The 23,270-nt window shown below is 26.9% G+C and overlaps 3 protein-coding genes across 3 annotated transcripts; 1 reads left to right on the top strand and 2 right to left on the bottom strand.

Annotated features, from left to right (window-relative positions):
- Positions 1–2,071: 2,071 nt before the first annotated feature.
- Positions 2,072–2,404, bottom strand: GO595_007715 (40S ribosomal protein S25; the record flags this gene model as incomplete). The annotated part of the gene is made up of 1 exon (XM_067921209.1): positions 2,072–2,404. One exon carries the CDS (start codon positions 2,402–2,404, stop codon positions 2,072–2,074), a length of 333 nt encoding a protein of 110 aa, XP_067772091.1.
- Positions 2,405–2,532: 128 nt separating this feature from the next.
- On the top strand, positions 2,533–4,368 carry GO595_007714 (Dynamin central region family protein; the record flags this gene model as incomplete). The annotated part of the gene is made up of 1 exon (XM_067921208.1): positions 2,533–4,368. One exon carries the CDS (start codon positions 2,533–2,535, stop codon positions 4,366–4,368), a length of 1,836 nt encoding a protein of 611 aa, XP_067772090.1.
- A 4,884-nt stretch (positions 4,369–9,252) lies between these two features.
- GO595_007713 (uncharacterized protein) lies at positions 9,253–11,103 on the bottom strand (the record flags this gene model as incomplete). The annotated part of the gene is made up of 1 exon (XM_067921207.1): positions 9,253–11,103. One exon carries the CDS (start codon positions 11,101–11,103, stop codon positions 9,253–9,255), a length of 1,851 nt encoding a protein of 616 aa, XP_067772089.1.
- Positions 11,104–23,270: the final 12,167 nt, after the last annotated feature.

Raw genomic sequence — 23,270 nt, 5'->3', positions numbered from 1 at the left:
TAATAGAGTAATTGGTAAATTTAATGTGTATATGATCAAAACTATAGAAAACTTTGAATGTAATCCAGATTATTATGCAAACATTTTAAATTATATATATGAACCAAATACTTCTTTTGAGGCTGCACAATTTTTTATTGTTTTCTTAGTAATCGCATCAAAAGAACCATTAGTAATGGATTTCCTTATTAAAAGATATTTTCATCAATATATTGAACAGCTTCCATTTAGATATGAGAACAACCAAAAAGTTGATTGGACAATTGATGTTATTTCAGAGAATTTATCAAAGAATTATGCTTACTAAAAACTTGTTTTTTGTAAAAATAATATTTTTTTGTACAAGCATCCCCTAAGTACAACAGTACTTAAAGTTGTTTTTAAGAATTTAAAGATTATGCAAAACGAAGACAATGATAATTTTTTCATGAAACTTTATATCGAATTATGAATTGAAACTATACTTTGTGGCTTTTTGAATACTTTTGATCGGTAACTGAGTTTAAAACACAGAAATTTGTCCAAAAATTCGCAATTAACAATGAAACATGATTTTGAAAAAAATTGATTTCGAAATTCCCATTTTGATCTGTTCTTAATTTAAAAACAGATTTTTACTTAAGTGATGATAGGGAATTAATAAAAATCAAAAAATTCATCAGAATATGCTTATTTTTCAGTTTGAAGATCTCTAATAAATAAATATCAAAAACATGAGGTGAGCTGGTTGTTATTAGATAGTTTCCCAAATGGGCATCGGCTAGCCGAACCAGTGCGAACCGAATGTTGTTAAAAAAAATTTCGATTTTTTCATCACTAAAAAGGAATCTGTTTTCATTGAAATAATGTGACAGAAATAATTTCATTGAAACAAAACGGTCTAAAGAATTTTTAAATTCAAATATCTTTATTAATTATCATTAAACCAACAATTATTTTAAATTGTGACTTAAATTTTAGTTATTAAGTGTTTTTAAGTCATGCATTATTTTCAAGATAATCTATTTTTCGAGATACGTACAATCGCATTCAATTTTTGACGGTTTTGAAATTTTAAAACGTATTTCTAAACCCCAGAAAAATAAACGGTTTAGTATTCAAATGCATTAAAAAAATGGAAAAAATTACATATGACCAAACACCAAAATGGATTTATAATACAAATGAAACACCAATACATCATGTTTCAATTTCTTCAGTATCAACAGATGTTGCAATTTCGTTATGGAATGGAATGGTTCAAATTCTTTCTCCAAATACTGGACGAATTTCATATGCTCTTAAAGTATCTAATAAAGATTCTATTATTACTTCATCAAAATTCCATCCTCAAGAACCAAATATTTTATTATCAGTATCATCTTTTGGAAAAATTAGTTTATTTAAATTTACAGAAAATAAAACCCTTTTTAGTTTTAACGAAGACAATAATATATATACAACAGATTTTTCATCTGATGGTACTCATTTCATTACTGCAGGTAAAGACAAATCTGTACGAATATATGAAACAAAAACTCAGAATCTGATTAAGTTAAAACAGAATAATTCTTCCAAATTACATTCATCACGAATTTATAGTGTTGTTAATGATGAAAATCCTAATATATTTTATAGCGCAGGTTGGGATTCACGTGTACTTCAATGGGATATTAGAGCTGGTGAATCAGTACAAAGTTTTGGAGGTCCATTTATTTGTGGTGATAGTATTGATTCAAAAGGAACGTTTCTCTTAACGGGCTCCTGGCGCCAAAAGCGACCGTTAGAGATATGGGACACCCGAAATGGGGAATGTGTCTCTTTTACAGATTGGAGTAATTCTGATTTCTGTCAATTATATGCAGCTAAGTTTTGTAAGGGCCATGACCTAGTTGTTGCTGGTGGATCTGAATGTTCATTTATTCAAGCATTTAATCTTCCTAAATGGAATCCAAAACAAAGAATTGGAATGTTTAAAGATACTGTGAATAGTATTGCAATATCTAATGATGCAGAACTTATAGTAGCTGTTTCACAAGGTGGAGCATGCTTCGGATTTAAAAAACAATAAATGATTAGATGATACCATTGTTTATTTCTTTCCTTTCCTACCCTTTGGTGCTGCTTCAGCCTTTGGTGCTTCTTCAACAACTTCTTCTTTAGCACCAGCAGGACGACCATAAGCTACAAGCTTTGAATGCTTGATTAAGCAAACAATCTTACCATCAGCTTCAAGTTGCTTCAAAACTTGACGAGCAACTGTAAGGGAAATCTTATAACGATCTGCAAGTTTAGATGGTGTGATAAGTTTACTACGTGGGACGGCCTTTTCGATTTCTTCTGCAACTTCGGAAAGAAGGACTGTTGCCCAATCCCTCTTTTCCTTGTTTGTAGTCTTTGTCCACTTCTTCTTTACTTGAGGCATATTACAAAAAGGATGACCATAACCGTCATTCCCACGACGATAAAATTCGGCACATTTTACGAAATAAATTAGTCAAAATTAACGTTCGACCACCGGTTACTTTGGTTTGATACAAACCGTCATCAATAATGAATAAACTTGTTGCAATTATCAATGAACTCCAAGATGTTTTCAACACAATCGGCGGCCAGCTTATAGATTTACCTCAAATCGTCGTTGTTGGGTCTCAAAGTTCTGGTAAATCTTCAGTTCTTGAATCAATTGTAGGTCATGACTTCTTACCAAGAGGTTCTGGTATTGTCACTCGTAGACCGCTTGTCCTACAGCTTGTTCATATTCAAGATGGAGAAGAAGAATATGGTGAATTCCTTCATAAGAAAGGTCAAAAATTTACTAATTTCAAGGATATGTGTAAAGAAATTAGCGAAGAAACAGATAGAACTACAGGCAAAGGCCGTAATGTTAGTCCACAACCAATTAATCTTTGCATTAGATCTACAAATGTTCCAACACTTACTATGGTTGATCTTCCAGGTCTTACCAAAGTTGCTGTTGAAGGCCAAGACCCTGCCATTGTTGAACAAATCCATACTATGGTTCTTCAATACATCACACCGAAGAATTCAATTATTCTTGCCATTTCTCCAGCTAACCAAGATATAGCCAACTCTGATTCCCTTCGTATTGCTCATCAAGTTGATCCAGAAGGTGAACGTACCATTGGCGTCATCACAAAAATTGATCTTATGGATGCCGGTACAGATGCTTCTAGTATCCTTAATAACTCCATTTATCCACTTAGAATGGGTTATATTGCTGTTATTAATCGTTCTCAAAGAGATATTGATTCCAATAAATCAATGCGCGCTCAACTCAAATCCGAATCCGAATACTTCTCAAGTAATCCTATCTATCGAAACATGTTAGATCGTTGCGGTACCAAAGTACTCTCTGATACCTTAACACGTATTTTAGTTGAACATATTCGTAAATCAATTCCATCATTACGTACGCGTGTTAACCAATTAATTCAAGACAAAGAAAACGAACTTAAGAAATATGGTTCAGATCCATCAAGTACCCAATTAAATCCACGAGAAATTGTTCTTAAGATAATTACATCATATAAGTCTGGGTTCGAAGACTTAATTGCAGGTAGAGTTGGAAATGAGATTAATGATGATTTAAAGGGTGGTGCCCGTATTCAACATATCTTCACCACTCAATTCCAAAAAGAAATCTCTGAAGTACCATCAGTTTCCAAAGCAAACCCACGTGAGATCTGGTTCTTAATGAAGAATCATTGCGGTATCACTGTCCCAATCTATGCGCCGCATCAAGCATTTGAGAGCATTATTCGCCGTTACATTGAAAAACTTCGACCGCCAGCATTAAAAGCTATCAATTCAGTGGCAAATGAAATTTTGAATATCCATTCTCAGGTCACATTTCCGGAGCTTGAACATTACCCACAAGTTAAAGATGCGATTCGTAATGTAGTTGAAGACCTTGTTAACAACTGCGTAGAACCAACAATTCAATTCGTGAATACCGTTATTGATAATGAAAAGATATTTATCAATACTGCAAGACATGACTTTAGAGGCGCCGCCGTATTACAAGAAAAGAAACAAAAAGAATCAGTGCCTAAGAAGAAAACTCAAAATCAAATCGAGGTTGAAAATACGAAAATCTTAATGTCAAGATGTGCAAGATATTTCGAATTAATCCGTATCCAAATCGCTGATTTGGTACCTAAAGCTATAGTTTTGATGTTAGTCGAAGGTAGCTCTAAGAAACTTCATGATATACTATTGAATAAGATTTATAGTTCTGGTTTAGCTGATGATATAATGAAAGAAGATCCAAGAATCACAGCTAATAGAAACAAATGTTTGGCTGTTTTAGATAAATTGAAACAAGCTCAAACAATTCTCAACAAGGTAAGGCAAGTAAACATTTAAATAAAGAATCATCGGCCTGTATTGAATTTTTCTGTGGTTTATAAATTTTTTATCGTTTTGATAAAAAAAGAAGAAAATGAAATTTTTTATTGGTTATTTTGATGTTTGAAATGTTCAAACATTGTATTTTAGTTCATGGCGTTAATGGATTTATTGTAATTTCGTTTTTTCTTTTGATATGATTTCGAGGTATTTTCTTAAAATCAAAATAGTTTGTACTAAAATCATGGAAATATTTACCATAGCTAAAACATACTTTTAAAGCTTTTGTATGAGACGAATTTATGGTTTGAAAGAAATTTAAAAAAATTTTTTTAGCAAATTGATAATAAGAAAAAATATTTTTATGTTGTAGTTGTTGTCTTATTGTTTTCTTTGCTTATTCTAATAGAATTTTGATTTTCGTATCCCATATGCATTAACAAAGTATCCAGGTTCCCCATGATTTCATGTTCTATATCTTATAATTCAGCTTCTTGTTCAATGTCTTGATAAAAGGCTCAATGGGTATGGTCTGAAATGGAGAATTTTTTAATAAATAACCTTCAGGTAACCTTTATCAGAAAAAGTAATTTATACAGTTTAATTTCAATATAATAACGTTACAGGCTGTCAAAAAATTGATAGGAAACAAGCGGTTATAGTTTGGTCATCTTTTTGAATTGGACGAACTTTATCTTTTACATTAGATTATTGTTAAGATTTATTTCGAAGATATTCCAACCATTTGATGGTTTGTAATTTTTTTTATATTTATATTCCTATATTCTAAAACCATAAAGCAATAAAATTATTTTGATTTTTCTGACGAAGCAAATTAATTTTAATTCAAAAAGTGATTGTTTTTAGGTTTCATAAAGTATCGTTTCTTTGAAATTCTGAATTTCTGATATACACTATCAAATTTGAAAAAGAAATTTCCAGAATTTGCACGATGAAAATGGGGATACATCCCATTATCAGCCTTATCGAAATACAAGAAACATTACCAGAACATCATTACCATTATAAAAAGATGATTGGTAAAGGAGGATTTGGCTCTGTTTTTTTAGTTAGCTCAGATAAATATAATCAGGATTTTTGTATCAAAAGAATTAATTATCCTGCATCTTCATTTGACGAGACAAAAAATGAAGCTACAACATTAATTAGATTATGTCATCCAAATATTATATCAATGTATGAATTTTTTTTTGATGAATCTCGAACAAATTTATATATTGTACTCGAATATTGTAGTGGTGGATCATTAAAGGAAATGGTTGAGAAGGAAGGACCGATTAAACCACCAAAATTATATTCTATATGTTCACAAATAATAAAAGCACTTTTACATTGTCACGAACAAAATGTTAGTCACAGAGATATAAAACCTGCTAACATACTCTTAGATAGTTACGGCAGACCTAAACTTGCAGATTTTGGATTGAGTAAAAAGATCGAAAAAGGCGAACATGATAATAGTTTCGCAGGTTCATTACCATATATGGCGCCCGAAGTAATAAGCAGACAAAACATAGATCCTTTTTTAGCTGATATTTGGTCTTTAGGAATAACATTTTATGCAATTGCATTTGGAAAACTTCCATGGAACGTGCACGACAAAATAGAATTAGAAATGGAAATTAAAATTGGTATTTTTTCATTTCCTTCTTATGCTGAGCCGGGATTTTGTAAACTGATTCGTGCAATGACTAATGTGAACCCATTGAAAAGAGAATCTTTGGCAATGCTAACAAGAGAACCGATTTTTGAAAACGTGCCAAAGTATAGTTACATTGGAGTCAGTTCTTCGAATAAAGAAATGACGATGAAAAATACAATGTTTAGTAGATCATTGGTTCCATCTTCATTATCTCATGGAAGAATTGTTCATAGTAGACTGAATGATGGCTCTTCTTCTATACTTAAGAAACCGGATTTAAAGCAAGGCAAAGTATTACATAAAACTTTTGTTTGAATAAACCATGTATTTTAGATAAATTCTTTTAATAAGCCAATTACAACATGTCTACGCTAGTGCCATGGATAATATCTTCTTGTTTTGGCCATTTTAAGGTTTAATTATAATAATCAAATTTGATAATTGATGTATAATCGTGATTTGTCAACATTTTTTGGACCGAATTTTAATAGGTATAAGTAAGTAGGAGACGTAAACATTAAATCATTAAGATCTACTCTAAGCAGAATGGCCGAAAAATTTTTCAGCGTTTTGCTATTTGTTTTCAGAGAGTGAGAGGGAAAATTGAATAATGATTACCAGAAAATTTTCAAAATTGAGATGATTTGACACTTGAATTTATGTGTGAGAAGATATTGAGTCAACTGACCAATGAATTTGACATTTTTGTAAGCAGAAAACATTACATTTGTGTCGTGCTTTTTCAATGTATTTGAGAGAAAGAGCAACTGAAGATTTTGTTCTTCTGTTGTTTCGTCATCTCTTTGTCATGAAATCATCATGAAATCACAATCGTAAGGCTTTGGGACAATAATCACAATGGCATTGGAAGATTTTACTATGAAAATAAAAAAGTTTTTTCCTGATCTTTCCTATAAAATTTCATACTAAATTGTACAATATTCTGCATTTTGAGTTCCAGATAAAACAAGAAACGATATACTTATGTTTCATATAGATTTCAACTATCATAATATATTTTTAATATGAAAAAATAATCTGATCCTTGAACGAAGAAGAAACGTCAAATCCCATAGATCCTGTCTCTATTATTAATCTAAAATATAAACAAAATATTTCGTTATAATAAGTAATTACTTAATAATAACACCAAATAATTACTATCTATATACAAGCTGTCTGCCATAAGATGACTTCGTAAATTGTTAAATAAATTTAGTAAATAATTCCTCTTCTTTCCTTCTGACTTCTTTGCATCATATTTACACAAAAATTGATTCGTAATATCAGTTGATAAAATTTTAACGATTTCAAAACATCTGAAAATAATATAGTCAAATTTGTATAATTTTTTGGAAACAACCAGCACAAAACGGGTGAAGTGACAAAACAATTAAATCTACTTTTTATCAAAATGCGAGGGTATTTTAATGAAAAAGTTCAAAATTTACTTCTTTTCAAGATGTTCTGAAAATATCTTTAGGGAACAAGTTACACAACATACAGGGTCTCCCATAGCATAACATTTGGTTGTATTATTAAACAAAGGACATTAATGGCCTATCTATTGATGATAAATCATCAATTTCATTATAAGGATATATGCATTACAACAAATTAGAAATAAAAATAACAAAACTCATTAGATCTTTGGCGACCACAAAGCCATTTGAATTAAGAACAAAAATGTTAACAATAATTGCAATAATTTTTTTACATATTTATTTTATTATAATTAATTAAAATTTAAAGTAATCTGTTTTACATTATTAAACTTTGTACCTACTTTAAATAAAAATTTTTAGCTAATCACTCATATTTTTATTTAAAAACAGAATAAAATTAAGATTTTTTTTTACTCTTATTTTTTAGCTTCGGCATTTTGAAGCAAATTGATCATCCTATTGTTCTTTCTTTTTTTAGCCTCTTCAATTGCAGATTTAAATATTTGAAACAAATACCAAAACAAAAGATTGAACTTTAAAACAAATCAAAAAACAAAATCAAGTTTAATTCCTTTTACATCCTTCAAGAACTTCACAACTTCGTAGCGATCTTTAATCACTGCTTCGATAATTGCTGTATTAAACAATTGCAATATAATCCGAATGCTTATGTTAAACATCACTATTTTGCATATTAATTCCAATTCCTTTTTGTTGAAGAAGAAGTTTCACCATTTCAACGTAACCAAATTTCGCTGCGCATAAAAATGGTGTTTCATTTTATTTAATGGAATTTTAAATATTAAAATGATATTTCATATGTTTAATAAAGGTATTAAATTGAAAAATGAAATATTGCAAATGTTAATATTTATTCCATTACACTCAAGAAGTAATTTAACAATTTCAATGTAGTTGTGGGAAACTGCACACAGAAGAGCAGATTCAAATAACATAAAAATATTCCAAAAAATTTGTTGAAATATCAAAAACTAAAAACAAATATTAAATGGTTTGAAAAAATATTTTTGGCGTTAACATTAATTCCCATTTGACTTAGTAAAAGTTTAACTACATCTATTTGTCCATTAGCGCATGCATTTATTAATAAAGTATTAAAAAATGTGGATAAATTCCAAATTGTAAAATTAAATATCAGAATCTTGTTCATTAATAGTCTTAAGAATGAATATCTTTGCATAGTCATTAAATAATTGGGAATTCAATCCAATGGTTTCAGAACTTGTGTTTCCGCTCATAGGAATTGATTGAAGTTCTTGTTCTTTTTTCTTGATTTCTAGTTCGCGCTTGTTTAATTCTTCTTCTTTTTGCTTTAATTCGAGTTCCTTTTTTTGTAATTCTTCAAGACTCATGAATTCTTCCCCTAAAAAATTGGCGGCAACCAAAAAAAAACCTTTTTCAAAATTGAATTAATTCGAAAACGGTTAAAAATAATTCAATTGTACCGTAAAAGCATTCAAAAAAATTGTCGCGCGACGATCGAATTGTATACTTTATCGAAATGTATCGCGACGATCAATAAAGTACGCAAATAAACATTTTCAACGACTTATGATCGTGTTCAGCTGTTTTATATATGAAGTAATCACTCCCAAATTATATTATGGAATCAAATTTTTCTGTTTAAAGTTTTGGCGTCGCTTCGATTTGAAGCATTGTAAAAGCTTTTGTATGTAATTCATAGAATGAGAAATAATTTTTTAAATTTCTGATTTGATTTAATTATTTCATTTTTCATTTCAAATAATCAAAAATAAAAACACATAAAAACATTTACAATTTCATTTTCGACATTTCCTCAATTATCAATGCGCCGCTTTGTGCGTCACCGTTCGCAATTTCGTTCAGCTTTGCCAAACAAGCGAACACTATTGTGATTTGTCTTTCGACATATTTTAACTTATTTTCGCATTTGCTTTGTAGTCTTTCCAATTCTTCTTCGACTGTTTTCTTTGGGACCAAATTCAATTCGATTTTATGTTTTAACAAATTTTCTGATTTCGTTTTATATTCGTTAAATTCGTTTAAGTTTTCGATTTCCATTTTTTCCATTTCGCTTTGTATTTTGCTCGAGTTCAAACTCATTTCTCCGACTTTACTGATCAATATGTTATTGATTTGATTTATCATATTTTCGGTCGCATTAACTTTCGGATTTAAGTTTTCGATAATTTTCGTCTTTTCTTTTAACTCATTAATTTCTTTCATTAAATTATAAATATTGTTCGAACAATTAGCAGAAAAATTCTTCGTTTCATTAATGCAAACATTTTCTAATTGATTTATTTGAAGTTTCATTTCATTAATTATTAATGACTTGAAATTGTCATAATGTTGAACAATTTCATATTCATTATTTTTACGGATTTCAATCTCAGATTTTAATCCGTCTTCAATTTCAGTACGAATCTTTTTGATGCTTTCATTTAATGTAGTTAAAGTTGTCGCAGATTCGTTTTGAATTGTATTGAAATTGGTTTCGGTTTCGTTAAGTATTGAATTCACTCGCTCTGAAATTTCATTGAATTGTTTTGATGAATCACTATGAATTGTTTCAATGGACGTTTGAAAGGACGATGAAAGAGTTTCAATGCTTTGGTTAAAGTTGTTCGTTATTTCGCTAAATGAACTTTGGAGAGTGGAAATCAATGATGTACATCGTTGGTTGGCTTCTGCAATTTGACTGTGTACAGTCGAAAATGATTGATTAAGTGTCTCGGTTTCGGTTTTTAATGATTGCGCAAATTGAAGTGATTGTGATTGAACTGAACTATTGATTTGTTGTTCAGCATTTGAAGATTCATTTGCTGAACTATTTTCGAGGCTTTGAAGTGATGCATTAAGACTTCTGATTGATTCATCAATTGTGGAAATCATCGAATCAACATTGGAAATGTCATTGGTTATATGCTCGCGAGTGTCGCGCACTTGCGTAGTTTCCGTTTTTAACTCAATGATAAGGTTTTTGATGGAATCTGTAAATTCTGAAAATTTTGATTGTGTCTGAGTAAAAGTATTAGTCGCGGATGTAAATGAATCTTTAAGATCTTGCATTGAAGCTGTGCAATTAGAATTGTGTGTTGCGATTTTATCTTCGAGTTTTTGTAATTCATTTGTTATTGGATTAAGTTTTAAAGGAATGTCATTTGAAATAATGCGATCAACAGCAGACCGAAGTTGTCCTATGGCATCGTTGAAGGATGGAATTGTAGAACGTTCAATTTTTGTTGATATATCTACAGACGATTGAAGAATTGAGTGATGTTGATCAAGCGATTTTTCAAGCCAATTCAGACGATCTGAAAAACGTATTACTGATGGTGATGTATCAGCTGAAATTGGTTGTAAATTTGGAAGAGGATCTAATCTTGGAGAAGCAACTCTTTGATTTTCAATTGGAGTACGCGTTTGATATGATTGATTTTTAATTTGAGTTGTTTGAGGTGGATTAGAACGCTGTGTTGGTTGCAATATAGGTGGAGTTTGATTTCTTTTAATTTGATAATCAGGCGTTTTTGTTTGTTTCTGTTTTTCTTCTATTTGTTTGCGTAGTTCTTCTGCATATTGCTTTTGAGCTGAAATGCGTTTCTGGGTTTGTGCTTCATCATTTTCCCAGAAAAGCATTTATTGGATTTAATAACGTGCAAAAAGTGACATTGAAAATTTAAACGGTTTATTGTAATGTTATCATTTGTTAAATTAAAGGCCTTTAATTTATTAATATCAGAAATGTATTTCAGCCTCACAATAATTTACAAAAGGCATTTCTACATGATTTTAAAATTAATTACAATGAAATGATTGTATACAAAAAATTGAAATTCTAATCAGAAATTATATTACATGGAAGATTAATAAAGAACAATATAAAAAATCTCAATTTTCAAAATTATTTCCATTGTTGAATTTGTGGTGATAAGGAATAAACAATATTATGTGGTTTGTGTGTTTGTCAACATTATTAGTGAATTAAGCTCTACAGAGAAGCTCATTTTTTTATTTTCTATAAAATCGTTGAATTATTAGATTTTTTAAATAAATATATGAGTAGAATTTTGAAATATAATTCTTTTATAAGATATATTAATAGTAATTTCAAAGATATTAACGATGAAATGCATAGAATTTTTACCAAACATAAGTGATTAAAACATATTAATAAAAATGATAAAGATAAAATGTTTAGTTTCAAAAATTTATATATGCATATTAACGAAAACAAAAATTATGGAATTTCTTTTAAACATTTAAAGCAGCTCTTATGATATCATAACAAAAAATATAGACATTATTTAGTTGTTTGTAAACAAAATTCAACATCCGAAAGGTGACCACATTATAATATAAAACTAAAAGATCCAAAAATATTTTTAAAGCATTAAATAAACAAGTACAGATATCAAAAAGTCATTGAACCCAAAGCAATTATTATAAAAAATCCTGCATGATCTTTGTCATGTTGTTTCCAGCAATTTTTTATTGAGGTTTTCTTGTTGTGCACTTTATAATATTATCGTCTTTATGTATTTATATTTTGTTTTATGAATACATTTGGCAATAGGTAAAGTGTTATAATGTATATTGTTATTTTGATGATTTTCATATGTTTGTATGTTTGTATCAGCTTTTGTTTTGATATTTTTCTTTCTAATCTTTTCTATATACATTTGATCTTCGAGCTGATTTTGATTATTAGCAATTCATGCTTCATTTCCATTTCTTATTGGAAATGAAGATTTAATGTTTACTGATATTTTCAAAAATAAGTGGACAGCGGATAGGAAATCCTATTTACAAGTCATGACTGGTTTTCAGAATAAGAATACGGTTTACTACTGTGAATTCTTTATCAGTATAGAAGATGATTCTGAATTGGAATTTTCATTTTTTTTTTTTTTCTTGAAGCAAATTTACTAATTCTATGTAACCTATTTGTTGTGCAATTTCAATTGAGGTAAAATATTGATGAAATAAATTCCAAATTATTAAAACATATTATAAATGATTCAAATGAATGTTTTTTGTATTAACATCAATTCCATCTTTATCTAAAAGTAATTTTACTATTTCTATATTATTATTTCTAACTGATATATGAAGTGATGTTTCAAATTATTAAAACATATATAAAATTATTAAAACATATTTCAAATTATTAAAACATATTCCAAATTATTAAAACATATTCCAAATTATTAAAACATATTCCAAATTATTCAAATGAATAGTTTTTGCATTAACATCAATTCCTTTATCTAAAAGTAATTTTACTATTTCTATATTATTATTTCTAACTGCTATATGAAGTGCTGTGTCAAATTATTAAAACATATTTCAAATTATTAAAACATATTATAAATTATTAAAACATATTTTAAATTATTAAAACATATTCTAAATTATTAAAACATATTCTAAATTATTAAAACATATTTCAAATTATTAAAACATATATAAAATTATTCAAATGAATAGTTTTTGCATTAACATCAATTCCTTTATCTAAAAGTAATTTTACTATTTCTATATTATTATTTCTAACTGCTATATGAAGTGCTGTTTCAAATTATTAAAACATATTATAAATTATTAAAACATATTCCAAATTATTAAAACATATTCCAAATTATTAAAACATATTCCAAATTATTAAAACATATTCCAAATTATTAAAACATATATAAAATTATTCAAATGAATATCTTTTGCATTAACATCAATTCCATCTTTATCTAAAAGTAATTTTACTATTTCTATATTATTATTTCTAACTGCTATATGAAGTGCTGTGTCAAATTATTAAAACATATTTCAAATTATTAAAACATATTCCAAATTATTCAAATGAATATATTTTGCATTAACATCAATTCCTTTATCTAAAAGTAATTTTACTATTTCTATATTATTATTTCTAACTGCTATATGAAGTGCTGTTTCAAATTATTAAAACATATTCCAAATTATTAAAACATATTCCAAATTATTAAAACATATTCTAAATTATCCAAATGAATAGTTTTTGCATTAACATCAATTCCTTTATCTAAAAGTAATTTTACTATTTCTATATTATTATTTCTAACTGCTATATGAAGTGCTGTTTCAAATTATTAAAACATATTCCAAATTATTCAAATGAATATATTTTGCATTAACATCAATTCCTTTATCTAAAAGTAATTTTACTATTTCTATATTATTATTTCTAACTGCTATATGAAGTGCTGTTTCAAATTATTAAAACATATTCCAAATTATTCAAATGAATATATTTTGCATTAACATCAATTCCTTTATCTAAAAGTAATTTTACTATTTCTATATTATTATTTCTAACTGCTATATGAAGTGCTGTTTCAAATTATTAAAACATATTATAAATTATTAAAACATATTCCAAATTATTAAAACATATTCCAAATTATTAAAACATATTCCAAATTATTAAAACATATTCCAAATTATTAAAACATATATAAAATTATTCAAATGAATATCTTTGCATTAACATCAATTCCATCTTTATCTAAAAGTAATTTTACTATTTCTATATTATTATTTCTAACTGCTATATGAAGTGCTGTGTCAAATTATTAAAACATATTTCAAATTATTAAAACATATTCCAAATTATTCAAATGAATATATTTTGCATTAACATCAATTCCTTTTATCTAAAAAGTAATTTTACTATTTCTATATTATTATTTCTAACTGCTATATGAAGTGCTGTTTCAAATTATTAAAACATATTCCAAATTATTAAAACATATTATAAATTATTAAAACATATTCCAAATTATTCAAATGAATAGTTTTTGCATTAACATCAATTCCCTTTATCTAAAAGTAATTTTACTATTTCTATATTATTATTTCTAACTGCTATATGAAGTGCTGTGTCAAATTATTAAAACATATTCCAAATTATTAAAACATATTATAAATTATTAAAACATATTCCAAATTATTAAAACATATTCCAAATTATTAAAACATATTATAAATTATTAAAACATATTCCAAATTGTTCAAATGAATATATTTTGCATTAACATCAATTCCTTTATCTAAAAGTAATTTTACTATTTCTATATTATTATTTCTAACTGCTATATGAAGTGCTGTGTCAAATTATTAAAACATATTCCAAATTATTAAAACATATTATAAATTATTAAAACATATTCCAAATTATTCAAATGAATAGTTTTTGCATTAACATCAATTCCTTTATCTAAAAGTAATTTTACTATTTCTATATTATTATTTCTAACTGCTATATGAAGTGCTGTTTCAAATTATTAAAACATATTCCAAATTATTAAAACATATTATAAATTATTAAAACATATTCCAAATTATTCAAATGAATAGTTTTTGCATTAACATCAATTCCTTTATCTAAAAGTAATTTTACTATTTCTATATTATTATTTCTAACTGCTATATGAAGTGCTGTTTCAAATTATTAAAACATATATAAAATTATTAAAACATATATAAAATTATTAAAACATATATCAAATTATCAAAATAATTTGTTTTTTATGTTCCGGGTTAAACTCACTGTTATCAGTAACTTCAAGTACAATATTTTTTTACAACAAGAAATTACCCTTTGTCCGATAAAAAATCAATCAAAATTTATTGAGAAAGACGATACATTCAATTCCTTTCAAATATTGATCGTTCATTTCTGATTGCCCAAAAATATATATGGATAAAAAAAGTGAAATTTAGAACTCCATGAAACAAATTTTAAAATTTGCTTGCATTTCCAGACATATTCAAACAAAGGGTAATTAAATCATATATGTAATTTATTATAAACTCGATTATTCATTGAGATGAAGTGGATCATTTGGATTTAGGATGATTTTTGGTTCGAACATTAATCAAACAAATTTTTACAACTAAATGTTAAATAAAAATCAATAAAACTTTAATAAAGTTAGAATATGTAATGCCCTTCTAAATTCTTTTGGAATGAAAATAAACTATTCAGTATTAATTTTAAAACATTCTGCAATTATAGGTAAAAAAATATATATTATAAATGATTCACCATTATCTTACCTACACAACAGCTATTCTCAATATATAATAATATTCGATAATAGATATATCTATAGTTTTCCGGAAATTACTTTTTGTTCTTGGAAATAAATTATGTAATGAAAAATTTTGAATTTTTTCCAAAAAATCTTCGATTTTTTCAAGTAAACCTCATAAAAACTAACGTACAAAATTTAACGATTCGAGTATACCCTTCTGTCGCTTACTTTCGTAAAAAATTGCCTACACAAAAAATTGAGAAGATTGTGATGGTATTGAAAGTGGAAAAAAGCAACCGTTAATTCAAAATTTATAAATCATTGATTTTAACTCAAAGATAAACGATGAAAAGAAAAAGTTTCAGGCATTGAAAATTGATAAAAATGGTGTGAGGTCATCTCCATGAATGTTCTCTCGGTAAACACACGATTCGTGTCCTGGACCCCTAGGAGATCTTCGTGGTAGGGTAAGAGCGGAGTGCCGGGGCTCGGTCTGCTCATGGCCCAGAGACTACGCTGTAGTGTGTACTGAGAATAAATCAGCAATCTCAGCAAACGAGAAGATTTTAACAACAAGAAGAATTTAACAAACGAGAAGAATTTAACAACAAGAAGAAATCAACAACAAGAAGAAATCAACAACAAGAAGAAATCAACAACAAGAAGAAATCAACAAACAAGAAGAATTTAACAAACGAGAAGAATTTAACAACAAGAAGAAATCAACAACCAGAAGAAATCAACAACAAGAAGAAATCAACAAACAAGAAGAATTTAACAAACGAGAAGAATTTAACAACAAGAAGAAATCAACAACCAGAAGAAATCAACAACAAGAAGAAATCAACAAACAAGAAGAATTTAACAAACGAGAAGAATTTAACAACAAGAAGAAATCAACAACCAGAAGAAATCAACAACAAGAAGAAATCAACAAACAAGAAGAATTTAACAAACGAGAAGAATTTAACAACAAGAAGAAATCAACAACCAGAAGAAATCAACAAACGAGAAAAATTCAACAAAAAAAAGATTTCAACAACGATAAACGCCAATAAATGTTGTGCATTTTATGTATTATAAATAAATAATTAATTATAATTTTCTAATTTTCATTATTTATTTTTGAGAATTTTCAATGGAGCATATTCTTTATCATTTTATCTGTGTTTTTGACCGGATTTTATTAATGAATCGTTTACCGAAGTTATACTCAAGAACTCCATATAGGAATCATTAGCAACATATCAACAGTGATATATGGATGTTGATGTGCGTAGAGTTTCGAAATAGAAAAATTAATTCCATCTCTTAGCAAGCGCACCGGAATACCTGCCTCAACACTTCATACATTAAGGGAAATGCTATAGGAATGATCCCGCCTGGTCTCCTCAAAATAATTATTTGGGTAAGAATAAAAGGATATTTTCTGATTGTGAAGAAAACGAACTTGTATCGTACATTACAGGCATTATTGAAGATGGGAACTTATTTACAAACGAAGATTTCAAAGAAATTGCAATTGAATACTATTTAAGTATTCATGCATCAGATGAAGATATTAAGTCATTCAGCTGTTCAAATGGCTTTATTGCAGACTTCAAAAGTAGACACAAATTTACTTCAAAAAGGTTTCATTATAAGCACACACACACACACAGCACATCTCCACTTCGTTTCTATGTGCACTTCGCTTCGCTCGGTGTGTGCTCTCAGCTCATTCTCATTCGCTTCGAGAATAAAATTAAATTTTGAAGTATATATCCTAACATGATAATGATAAATATTAGGTTTTCGAAAGTTGAATTTTCAAAATATATATCTAACATGATAATGATAAATATTAGGTTTTCGAAAGTTGAATTTTCAAAATATATTCTTCAAAGTCCTTGTGTCCACGGTTGTCTTATGGACGAACACTTCTCTTAAAACTTACCCGCAACACGCAACTACGCAACACGCAATTTTCAAACATATGATGTTGTATAATATATATTGCTACAAATTATTTTAATAATACCCTTTTATAAAAGACATAGTCAGACATAATATTATTAACATATAAATTGTTGAAATATAAATTGTTGAAATATAAATTGTTGAAAATATAATATATATATATATTGTCTGTCTACGTCTTTTATAAAGGGTTATTATTATAATAATTGTTAGCAATATATATTACGCAATATATATATATATTATTGTTGTTATGTTGCGTAATTGCGTAAATTGTCGTGTTGCGGGTAAGTTTTAGATGAAGTTATATGTCTACGGACAGACAGGGACATCAAGGACTTTGAAGAAATACTATAGATTTACTATAAATCTGCTGTAATATTGATTGTTGAAAAATAATATGTTTATAAGTATTGTTTTCATAAGTATTGTTTTTATAAGTATTGTTTTTATAAGTATTGTTTTCATAAGTATTGTTTTCATAAGTATTGTTTTCATAAGTATTGTTTTCATAAGTATTGTTTTCATAAGTATTATGTTTCAAAATATATATATATATTAATATGTTTGGAAAAATATATATCAAAAATATTCACTTCCTTTATTTTAACATTTCAAGGCTGTTGTTTGAAATATTGCTTTTCAATATCACTTATTTTTTGAGGAGTATTTCCACGTAAATAACTTGCTGGTATAATGTCTTTATAAGGTTTACTACCCGGAACTTTAAATAATACAGTATATTTATTTTTAGCTTTATCATATGATAATATCTTTTCTATAGAACCATTCCATTTATTAGGTATAGTATTAGCAAACTTTGGTTTATGTTTATCATTTTTAACAATAATTAATTGATATCTGGGTTTTGTTATAACAGTTCCGTCTTTAGCAATTAATGTATACATATTACCTTTACGATCATCTATTTTATACATTTCTCTACTTATTTGATAACGTTTTTTATGTATACCGTCATTTCTAGGTAATATATATCTAACATAAGAACCTACTGGAATAATTAAATCTTTAATTTTTTGTTGTTTTTCTGCTAATTTTAAACACTTAAATATATACTCTTTTTCTAAGTCTTTATTATTAAACATTTCATTAGGAGAACATTTTATTGCAGAATGATAACTATTATTATATATGTTTATAAATTTATTCATTCTTTTAGGTGTTATATAAGTATATTTCTCGACACACACACACAGCACATCTCCACTTCGTTTCTATGTGCACTTCGCTTCGCTCGGTGTGTGCTCTCAGCTCATTCTCATTCGCTTCGAGAATAAAATTAAATTTTGAAAGCATATATCCTAACATGATAATGATAAATATTAGGTTTTCGAAAGTTGAATTTTCAAACATATATATCCTTACATGATAATGATAAATATTAGGTTTTCGAAAGTTGAATTTTCAAAATATATTCTTCAAAGTCCTTGTGTCCACGGTTGTCTTATGGACGAACACTTCTCTTAAAACTTACCCGCAACACGCAACTACGCAACACGCAATTTTCAAAATATATATCCTAACATGATAATGATAAATATTAGGTTTTCGAAAGTTGAATTTTCAAAATATATTCTTCAAAGTCCTTGTGTCCACGGTTGTCTTATGGACGAACACTTCTCTTAAAACTTACCCGCAACACGCAACTACGCAACACGCAATTTTCAAACATATGATGTTGTATAATATATATTGCTACAAATTATTTTAATAATACCCTTTTATAAAAGACATAGTCAGACATAATATTATTAATATATAAATTGTTGAAATATAAATTGTTGAAATATAAATTGTTGAAAATATAATATATATATATTGTCTGTCTACGTCTTTTATAAAGGGTTATTATTATAATAATTGTTAGCAATATATATTACGCAATATATATATATATTATTGTTGTTATGTTGCGTAATTGCGTAAATTGTCGTGTTGCGGGTAAGTTTTAAGAGAAGTTATATGTCTACGGACAGACAGGGACATCAAGGACTTTGAAGAAATACTATAAAAATAACCAAAAATAACATACTTTTAATACATATATTTTTACACAACATTTTTTAAAACTTATGTTGTTTGTAATTATATTGTTAATAATATTTTTGTTGCGTAATTGCGTAAATTGTCGTGTTGCGGGTAAGTTTTAAGAGAAGTTATATGTCTACGGACAGACAGGGACATCAAGGACTTTGAAGAAATACTATAGATTTACTATAAATCTGCTGTAATATTGATTGTTGAAAAATAATATGTTTATAAGTATTGTTTTCATAAGTATTGTTTTCATAAGTATTGTTTTCATAAGTATTGTTTTTATAAGTATTGTTTTCATAAGTATTATGTTTCAAAATATATATATATATTAATATGTTTGGAAAAATATATATCAAAAATATTACTTTTAAAAAACAGTATTGTTTTTATATAATTTCATTTTTTTTCCTCTTATAAAAATAGATCATGTCGCAGACTCCGACAACATTAAAAGAACGTATTGGTAATAATATCATCAACTTATATAATTACAATAAACACGACAAAAGACAACCCGGAAGAAATACTGTTACAGGCAAAGCTTTATTAAATAATAAAATTAAAAATTTATCAGTAATAGATATTGATATAAATAAATCTTTAGATAACGATACTAAAGATAAAATACGTAATAATATTTTATCTAAGTTATCTGATGATGATATTATTGTAAAAAACAGCTTCAGGCGGTTTACATATATACTGTAATACTGATGAATTTATTGCTAATAATAACAGAATGATTAAATGTTATAAATCTAATGAATTTGATATAGATATATTTAATTGTTATGATGAAAATAAACGTTCATTAATTGTAATGGCGGGTTCAAAATATAGAGATTCATCACATAAATTACCTATTTCAACATATGAATTTATTAGAGGTAATTATGACAGTATTATTATCAGAAATGTTAATGATATATTAAAGGATTTAGATATAAAAAATAACTATAGAACAACCACAGGAAGTTCAAAATATTATTAAGATGTATAATAACTCTGACAATATCACTGTCGGTTTTGCTAGAACATTAATGTATGGTTTAGAAGGTCTTGAAATACATAATGATTCTGGTGATATACCTTTATCAAAAGAAATAACACTATTTCCACTATTTCAAGCTATTAATAGTTTACCAAATGAAGTAATAAATGAAGCATATGACTTTATATATAATAATTGTAACTTAACGCCTAATGCTAAATCTAACTTTTATAATGCTAAAGAGAGATATATGCATTTACAAACTCATTACGGAGTTTTAATTAAAATAATCAAACTTTATAATAACGATTTTTATAAAAAATTCATCAAAAATGATGTTGACGATATTGTTATACATGATATAATACTTAATGACGATTTTAGCATGACAAATATACGTGAGAAAGCTGAGAAACATATATATAAATGTTTTAAGGATATTGTTGAAGATCTAAGCAAAGTAATTAGATTTGTAGAAAGTAATAATTTAATGTTTATTATTAAAACGTTTGATATTCATAATGATAAATATGTTATTGGTTATATGACAAATACTAATATGAAAGAATTGCTTAAAATGATTAAACTTTGGAAAGATGATAGAAAAACAATCACTGCTTACGACGCTTTTTATAGCATATCAATCAAAACTAACTATAAAGGGAGTTAGATTCTATAGTAATAACAATAAAGGTATATTTTCTATATTTCAAGGATATAAATACAAATCTGTTGATAAAATAAACATAGATATAATATCTAAATACTTAAGTCTTATTCATGAAGTTATTGCTGATAATAATAATGATATATATAATTATTTATTAAATTGGGTATCATATATAATACAAAATCCCGGTAAAAAAACTGAAACTGCAATTGTTTTAAAAGGATTGCAAGGTATTGGTAAGAATACATTTACTGACGTTATTTGTGAATTATTAAGCGGATATAGTGAAAAAAATATTAATCAAATAGGTGAATTAACAGGTAATTTTAACAGCGTTGTTGAAAGTAAGATGTTATTAGTATTAAATGAATTAAAAAATGTTGGTGAAGACAGACTTGCTAATTTTGATGCTTTAAAATCAATTATTACTGATAAAACTATTAGAATTAATGAAAAAAATCAACCTAGAAGAACTTCTGAAAACGTTGCTAATTGTATATTCGTTACTAATAACAGTTATCCTGTAAAAATAGAATCAGGTGACAGAAGATATGTCGTATTATTATGTAACGGTAAATATAAGGACAATCATGATTATTGGAATAATTTATATAACAGTTTTACTACTGAGTTTTATAATCATTTATTAACATATTTTATGAACAGAGATATTAATAATTATAATCCTAGAATCATACCTATAACTGAATCTAAACAAGATTTAATAGAAGCTTCTAGAAACCCTGTAGAACAATTCATATGTGATAATTATGATAAATTATGTGAGGGTTGGTTATGTTCAGAAGTATTATATAATAAACCATATGATATTAAAGAAAGGTCTTTTCAACTTCAATTAAAAGATAAGTGTTATAGAAAACGTCAAACTTCTGGTGAAAGAAAGTGGTATTATATATTAAAAGATGAGTATAAAAATATATATCATCAAACAGAACATATTGACAATGATTAAAAATAAGAGATTTCAAATATATTATTTTTAATTATCCTTTAAAAACAGCTACTGTATTATTATCAATTATTGAAGTTATTTTTCCAATAATCATACTGTTTATTTTTGTTGTTAATACAGTATCATCATCTAAAATACTGCCGTCAAATAATATTATATCGCCAACAGAATATTTACTAGAATCATTAACGTTAAAATAATAATCACCATGAGTAGCAAAATCTATAGTATCTTGATTAATACTAATATCTTGTTTTATAGTATCTCCTATTTGAAAAAACACTGTTAGCAGCATGCTTTATCAACACATATTCCTATAAATTCTTTATAAGAACCTGTACTTTTAACAGAAGGTATACAGTTAGTAATATCCGTTGTAGAAGTGTATTTATTAACATTATTTTTGTCAGAAGTTAATTTATAAACATTTCCTGTTATAAACACAGGTTTTCCAATAGTGAAATTATTAATATTATCATTTTCAGAAATAGGACTGTTATGTATAATTGTTTTATTAATTTGACCTCCTCCTGAACTGCTAATAATTGCTTTTCTATAAGTATCATTAGAATAATGCCAAAACCCTAATTCATTTTGATAAGAAGTTATTCTCCAAGTATATGTTCCAGGTGCTTCTGTTGATTGATCATGATATACGAAATCTAAAAATCTACCTGTTCTTAATACAGCATTTTGATAAGGAACTATATCATTTGGTTCATGAGTATGACTTATTAATGCTAAATTATTTAAGTTAATTCCGTTAACAGTATTACATTGAATATTGCCGTTATTATTAAAAGTAATTGATTTAGAACCGTTTCTTTTAAACTCTAATGAATCAGTAGATGTTATTCTCCAAGAGTAATCACTGTTAAATTCATTATTATCATGAAAATCTATATAACAACCTACTTCCATAACACCATCACTTTTAATAGTAGCTATACAAGGCAATGTGTTTAAATAATTTCCTGCTGAAGAACCGTTATTCAAATAATAATTATTAATCTTACCGTTAACAGTAATATCATTATCAAATTCTGTATGAGTATGATTTATTAAAGAATATTTTTCATC

Source organism: Histomonas meleagridis (genome assembly GCF_020186115.1).
Source record: "Histomonas meleagridis strain 2922-C6/04-10x chromosome Unknown contig_57, whole genome shotgun sequence".
NCBI classification, from domain to species: domain Eukaryota; phylum Parabasalia; order Tritrichomonadida; family Dientamoebidae; genus Histomonas; species Histomonas meleagridis.
Note: the sequence above shows the minus strand (reverse complement) of the source record. Positions and strands in the feature narration are given on the sequence as shown.